Source organism: Neodiprion lecontei, chromosome 2 (genome assembly GCF_021901455.1).
Source record: "Neodiprion lecontei isolate iyNeoLeco1 chromosome 2, iyNeoLeco1.1, whole genome shotgun sequence".
NCBI lineage: Eukaryota > Metazoa > Arthropoda > Insecta > Hymenoptera > Diprionidae > Neodiprion > Neodiprion lecontei.
In genome coordinates this window covers 30,197,462-30,204,906 of record NC_060261.1, presented here as the reverse complement: position 1 = coordinate 30,204,906, position 7,445 = coordinate 30,197,462, and the positions used below count along the sequence as shown (strand labels likewise).

The window sequence follows — 7,445 nt, the reverse complement described above, 5'->3', positions numbered from 1 at the left end:
CTCAGTCGGCGATAATACCGCGGGTCGCCCTGAGCTCGTGGCCGAGAAGTTCGCAGCGCCGTTCTTACCCCAGATAAGAGAACGAAGCGAGCGTCGACGATATTAAGCAGAACGCACCGACGTACGTAGTACATCGGAATTGCTAATCTGCATTCGAAGCGATTACACCGCGAAACGCGAGGCGCGAATTAAGTATATAACTATCATTATTGCGGACGATCTGCAACGCGGTGGGCTTCGGATGCTGGAGTAGCGCGAGAGCTGTATAATATTTAATAATTGAGTGTGCGGAACATCGCGCTCGGTGATTTATTGCAAATCCTCGATACGGTCGAGGCGAGGTTTTCTTTAGTGTGCCGCAGTGCTGTTGTGGATCGTATATGGGATCGTTGTGCGGGGTGCGGTGGCGTTTTTGGTTTTTTTTAAATACGGTATATGCAGAGTATATGTATACTTGTCGTTAAACCGTGTGATAAACACTGCAGTGGGAAATAATATTTTTATCGCACGTACATGTGGACACCCTTTGCACCGCTGCCGGAAGGAGTTGATCCCATTTCCTGGCCTTTCGCTAGGGCGGAATTATATCGTCGTCGCAACCCCCGCCGTCGGGGGAAAAACGGCCCCTTACACGCCGAAATACGCGACTCCTGAGGTCGCTCTTGAACAAGAACCGCGGCCTTCCGCATGCGGTCGAATCGCCAATAGCACCGCGGCGGTAACAGCGGCCGCTAATCCTGCACTGAGGTGGAGAGCCAGAGCAGGTACCTCGTTCCCAAGCCAAGGTGGAGTCCGAGGCCGACGGTGTCAAGATGGAAGCGGAGGACCACCTCGCCAGGGAATATGTCCAGGAGTTTGTTCTCGACCACTTGGACCCCGCCGACGTCAAGCGCGAGGTGAGACGCACTACGATTTTTCGCGACGATGATAAGCTACGCGTTCGCCGATTCGTGAATCCGATACGTCTGCAACCGGATTGATTTTTTTTTTAGATACACTAACATTCCTAGGGAAAATCTACGCACGAACGAAAGTTCGATCTTTTTGTATAATATCGTGGTGAAAAATAGCTAAGGGTGGAATTCTGGTTTACGAACGTGTCATTTTTTGCATAAATTTTTACCAAAAATTTTCCATCTACTTCCGATTTGTCCATGTGCACGTAAAAGAACGATTTCTCATCTGCGAGAAGAGAGGTGGTGATAAATAAATATATAGATTAATTACGTGTGAAAAAATTTCTAGTATGATTCAATTGAATGTATTTCACTCTCGATTTTATACCTTGTACCTATATTGCCAATTACAAGATTACTTGGACTATTGCACTGGAAACGTTTGAATGATCGAAAGATCGCTGCAGGAAAAATCGGAGAAATCGACAATCCTGATCCTGGCTAAATACGATTTCAGTAGAGTTTTCAAAACGATTCTTAACGTCCAAAACGAGCAGTTCAGTCGTCTTTAGTAGATTATCCGTAACCTATACTTTAATAGTTGTCCTCGACGTTATTTCCCGACTTTCATAACTAATCTAGCTGTAAAAGTCTTGCTAAAGCTGAAATTCAGTTGCGTCTTGCATCGCGATATTCTTCACGTGTTATCGTTATTCACCGCTGATTATTACAGCTGTAATAAGAAAGAATTAAAAGCCGAAAGAACGAGTGAAATTTATTCCAGATTAAATACATAATCTTCTTCTCACGCGAATACGAGCTGCAATATCGCTAACTTTATTCATAATGCCAACGCAGGCAGTGTCGTTATAACCTAAAAAAAAATTCTTCAAAAATCTCTTCAGCCTTGATCGATATTGAAGTAAACGAAACTGTGCACGTATGCAAACATCACGAATCATCGGTGTCTGATTATTACTCGTCAAAGATTCATTCGGAGGTTCTATAGTCCGGTGGCCGCCTTCTATAACTTGCGAAACGCGAATCGCGCGGATGTTGCAGGTGCGTTTGGGTTCGCCGACGGTGACGGTGAGCGGGAGCGTTCTCCAGCTCCAGGGTCAAGTGGGTCAGGGTATCGCGTTGGCCCCGCTCACCCCGCCGGCCCACGAACTAGAACAGCCCCATCCGCTCTACGGGCAGCCCCACATCCAGGTGCAGCACGGAGTCCTGGTCAAGGCGCCGCCGGGCGTCGCGCCCCAGCTGACGACGCTTTCGCACCCTGGAACGCCGCCGGACACGCCGCCGGTTTCGGCGTCGCCACCGCCGATTCACCTCCACCGCGTCGGCGATCGGGACCTCCGGGACCCGAGGGATACGCGGGACCGTTCGACCCTCGGGATCGGCCTTGGACTTCACCTCCCACAGGGTCCTGGGGGACCGCTGGGCCAGGAGGATATGCAGGTCGTAGGCGGGGGTGGAATGGGATGGCCCCCGCACTCGCTGAGACAGGAGCCCCTGGATCTGAGGCCCCACTGTCCCCAGGATCAGACCCCGGAACCTCCGCCCGAATCTTGGCCGTCGCATCACCACTTTCAGGAGCTTCAGCATATCCCGCGTCACGCAAGACATCCCGGTGAGTTTTACGAATATTGTTATAATTACCACGAGGAACTCGTTTTTGATTTTACAATAGTCGTTTCAGTATTTGTTGTTGTTTTTGTTGTTGTTGTATTGATTCTTGGCGCTATTTATACATCGTATGTTATTATTACAATATACACCGTCTTGCTGATCAAGGTGACGACGTGCTGAATTCCATCCGGATAATATTTTTGTGTATAGAATTGGCTTACGTATTTCTCGTATGTTAATGTAGTTTTCATGTTGTAAGTGTTGATTTCCTCTCTGTGTTTGCTATTTTCAGCTTGGAACATACTGGTGTTTTAGTTAACGAATCTTTGCTGTTCGTTCTATTTTTTTTTTACACCTGCATAACGCAGTCCAGTTTGTATTTTTATTTACCTGCTGCAACTGTGCATCTTTTGTACTTGGACATGATATTTCTGATAATTCTCTAGATATCAGATATTTTCATACTATTATACATACGTAACGAATATTATAAACTCTATAAACTACGATATTTTAAGAATAAAACATTTTGTGTATGAAATATTAAATATTCAATATTTTATAACCAAAGTGGAGAGCGGATTTTTCCTCTTTATTTTCCAATTGATCTTTTCATGAGTATCTTTTGATGTATGAATAGTACTATTGTACGTACAAAATCAACGTATAGACCGGTTATTTTGAATATGTACGTTAAAGTAACAACATTAGTGGTCGAAAATGTTTCAATATTTCTTATGTGACTTTGTACCTATAACGTAAGGCTTTACGAATTTTACGTAAACTTAGACTGCTTGAAAAATGCTACTTTTGTATAATTTATATGAATTCTACACTGAGAAATGACAGCTTTATCATGCTATAGAAGATTACGTTGGTTGGAAATTCTTAAATTTTCGAAAGTATAAATCACACCTTGCAAGCTACTTTACCTTAATTGAATGTCTTTATAATTGTCAATATAATATTTATCGTGCAGGAAATACAAGTTCAAATACTTTGGTAAAAGAGTACACGCACCATTCTAGAAACAGAGCAAAGCAATAACTTGTATTAAAATTGGATTAACATTCACTCGAAAGCTTACCTAGGTCGAATAATTTTTCGTCAAATAGTTGAACTATTGGTATTCCGTACGATCAACCATTGTCACCCATTGTCTAGTAATCGGTTCAAGCTGATTCATTTCGTTAAAACCTATATTATCGCCACTGTCGTTTTCTACTAATTTTCGGCAATTGCAACAAATTGCAACGTTTCTTGACGAATCGTGCACGACGTACGAAGCATAGGACAATATCAAGGACACATACGAGAGCTGTTTATAAAACGCATTATTTCACATCATCGTTGCGTGTGACGGCTGCAAGTTCTGATAATTAAGCCGCACTGTTCCGAGGCTTGCGCATACACGTATGAACCAAGAAGGCTTATTTTTTTACAGACGACGAGGAGTGTGCAGGTGGTTGTCTGGTTGCAGGCGGCTACATCACGGTCTCCGGTCACATCGAGTACTACGGTGGTGTCGGAGGCGGTGGAGGCGGTGGTCCAGGAATGGGACTCGGCGGAGGTGGCGGCGTTATGCAGGGTATGGACGACAGCATGCAGGGGATGCCGATGCAGCCCGGTCGGCCGATGAGCGTCTGCTCCGTAAGTTCCTGCGGAGGGCCGAGTCCTCACCGAGGTCCCGGAGGACTTTATTCGAACTGCGGAAGCGGGACGGCCGACGAGCTGATGAACGACGAACTTCTGATGTCCCTCTCCGTCCGGGAATTGAACAAGCGCCTCCACGGCTGCCCCAGGGAGGAGGTGAGTCAGGTCTCTTCTTGCTACACGTATTGGTGAGGCGCGGGAGCGCGCCCGAGGCGACCATCTCCCGAAAAGATCATCAACGGGATGCGAGAACGGCCATTTCTCGATACGTTCGGACCTGGTGTACACGGCGAGCGATTTTCGACAGTGTTGGTAAAAATTTAGAATTTTCGAATCCTTCGGGCTTACCGTTACGGAGAATGACACTAGGTCGAATGGTCCAATTCCCCTGTACGGTAAGTAATTTCGAAGCGTTAAAGAAGTGAGGAAGATCCGAATTATAGGCATTTCATCGCAACTTGAAACGGGCGAGTAGTCGAAGTACGTTATTTCCAGTTGCTCAAAACCCCGAATGCCGGTTGGTACAGCTAACATCTCCCAACAACGGATTCCTCTTTACAACGGACAGTCTAAACATCTCTAATATTGTTCTGAATAGCGGAGACTCCTCAATAACGGACAATATTTTTAGTCCCGAAGATGTCCGCCATTGGGAAGTTTCACCGTATCGTTCGGAATTCTGAACTCTCGGAGATTCGTCGATTCGAAATAACGTATTTCGAATACTCGTACCAACTGCGCTGCAATGCCTCCTATGTTCGGATCTATTTCGAACACTCCCGAATTCAACATCTCGGAACCGCCTGCTTACCGTTCGAGAATTCGACCATTCGAACAGACGACATTCGACTTAACGGTCAGTCCGAACTTTGAGAATTGGGAATTTCAATCCACACCCATCGAGTGACCAGGCGCGTCGTTTTGCGGTTTGATTTTTGATTACACGAGGTGCGTCGCCTCGGGCGCGCGCTTTGCTCGCCCCCAGCTCTGCAGGTCGCGAGTCGGACGATTGACTTACGTAAGGCTCCCCGGGGTTCTTGTGTCTGTGCGAAGGTGGTGCGGCTCAAGCAGAAGCGTCGGACCCTGAAGAATCGCGGTTACGCGCAGAACTGCAGGAGTAAACGACTCCAGCAGCGACACGATCTCGAGACTACCAACAGAAATCTACAGAACGAAATGCAGCGGCTTAAAATCGAATTGTCGCGCGTTCAGCAGGAACGCGACGTGTACAAACAACGGTGCGAGATACTCAGGGCCAGGCAGCACCATCATCACCATCACCACCATCAACAGCAACAGCAACAGCAGCAACAGCAACAGCAACAGCAACAGCAGCAGCAGCAGCAACCTCAACCCCCCTCACAGTCTCAACAGCAGCCACCCCCTCAGCAACCCCCCCAATCCCAACCTCAACCCCCTCCTCCTAATCAACCGACTCCAGGAGCGAGTCCCGAGGTATACCTGTGACATCGACAACGTCGCGGCGGAACCTGCTGGACTTAGAAGTCCGTACTGTCGGGGATCAAGACGCAGGTCCGTTCCGCCCTGAGACACGGTTTTTTTTTCGGTTCGATAATTAAACTTGTTACATTAGCGATCGCTTTGAATTGAAGAATGGTGTATAATGGTTCTGCGAGGCGGAGAGAGTTCCACATTCCTATATACGTATGGGATGTAGGTGATCGAGACGAGGTCGATATATACCTGCATACATGTTTGTATTATATCTATATATACACGGGCGAAGTGCAAGTGGGTGGGCGAGTGAGTGGCGGCCATTTTGCGTCACCTGCTCGTTCGCCGCCATCGCGGAAAACACCCACGCAGGTAGACGTGCATTGTAACTATTATACTGCATAGGAGAAGCGAGACGTCTGTGGAACCCTGATTTTTTCATTTCAGCATCCATCGCGGTCGGCGATTTCGAGTTCACTTTTTGTTTTCTCGATTAGTTTGGTGCAAGCCCCGTTTTGAAAGGCAATCGTCCCTGGATTTCGATGATACGAAGTTTAAGCAACCTTTTATAAGGCACATCTTGATTTCACATGAAATATCTGGTGACACGAAAACTAATGAATGATTGCAATCAACAATAATTTCATAGTTGGACCCTGCTATTTTACATATTCAGAGTCGTGCAGATGTTGTTTGAATTTCAATGCTAATTATATAAATTCGAACCAAGCATTTTGACGTCGCGTTGTGCTGAAACAACCCATGAACTTTACATGACTTCATTGTGGATATTTGTTTCAATTTAGTTTTGTACAACTGTTTCAAGATTGTTATTTTGCTTTGCAGAATATTGCCTACACTTTAAAACATAGAAGGATTTTTGACTATCCGACTGCAGATTTTTGTCGCAATTTCACTTTGATCGGTTCCATATTTGTCTCGTTTGGTGTATCATGTATATACGACGGATGCCCGTAGGTAATTGGAAATGGATGGATGGAATGTTTTAGAGGGTAGATACGGAATTTTCATCAAAATCTTTATTCTTCCTTCTAATTCAGGTTTTGAGGTATAACAGAATTGAGTTAACTATAGAAAGCTTAAGAATTTGAATGTTGGAAGTGAGAAAAATAAAAATTGAACTCAATAATGTTATACGAGTGAATGCAAAGAGTATACATGAATAAATGTTCCATCATATCTGCGTCACTTTGTGTATGGTATAACTTGTAGGTAGGTACATACATACATACGTAAGGGAGGGGTCTTCAAGAATTTTCCTTTCGAACTGTACAAATATTAAAAATTTTATTCATTATTATCATGATACATATACATGGTATATACCTATATATATATATATATGTATAATATATATATATATATATCCAAACTTATATAGGTATATCGTTACGTGTACAAAAGTTGGTCGTCCTCCAATTTCTTTTATGTATAAAAGTTTTTTCTATACGCGTATATATAAACATAATAATATACTTGGTTTGTTAGGTATAGTTTGTTAGTGAATTAGCCTGTTGGTTTTTTTAGTTTATTATATAAGTTGGTTGGTTGGTTGGTTGGTTGGTTAGTTGAATTAATTCGTTATCAATACCATGAGTTTATACCTATATAACGTATCTACGTATAGGTATATACCCGTAAGTGTTATAATATATACGTTAAAATAAAGTAAGGGTGCGACGCGTGATAGGCTGTGCGTTATTCAGAATAATCTGAATCAGATCATCTTTATAATTCCGCGATATTTCGTCGAATCAGGCTTTGACATCACGTGCTATAAAACGATGA

At 44.3% G+C, this 7,445-nt stretch overlaps 1 protein-coding gene across 5 annotated transcripts; it reads left to right on the top strand.

Annotated features, from left to right (window-relative positions):
• LOC107222246 (transcription factor MafA) lies at positions 1-6,989 on the top strand. 5 transcript variants are annotated; one of them, XM_046733089.1, is made up of 4 exons: positions 1-896; positions 1,959-2,529; positions 4,009-4,346; positions 5,235-6,989. In XM_046733089.1, exons 1-4 carry the CDS (start codon positions 813-815, stop codon positions 5,646-5,648), a joined length of 1,407 nt encoding a protein of 468 aa, XP_046589045.1. In that variant the 5' UTR covers positions 1-812; the 3' UTR covers positions 5,649-6,989. The 5 variants fall into 5 exon arrangements, with proteins under 5 accessions (XP_046589045.1, XP_046589042.1, XP_046589043.1 ...); XM_046733086.1 differs by having other exon boundaries at positions 3,973-4,346; XM_046733087.1 differs by having other exon boundaries at positions 1,950-2,529.
• The last annotated feature ends 456 nt before the right edge of the window (positions 6,990-7,445 follow it).

Excerpts from the sequence above, each read along its gene's own strand:
- LOC107222246 (XM_046733084.1), top strand. The coding sequence starts at position 813 with ATGGAAGCGGAGGACCACCTCGCCAGGGAATATGTCCAGGAGTTTGTT. Across the intron at positions 897-1,949 it reads CCGCCGACGTCAAGCGCGAG|ATGTTGCAGGTGCGTTTGGG; the intron begins GTGAGACGCACT and ends CGAATCGCGCGG. Across the intron at positions 2,530-3,972 it reads GCGTCACGCAAGACATCCCG|ACGACGAGGAGTGTGCAGGT; the intron begins GTGAGTTTTACG and ends ATTTTTTTACAG.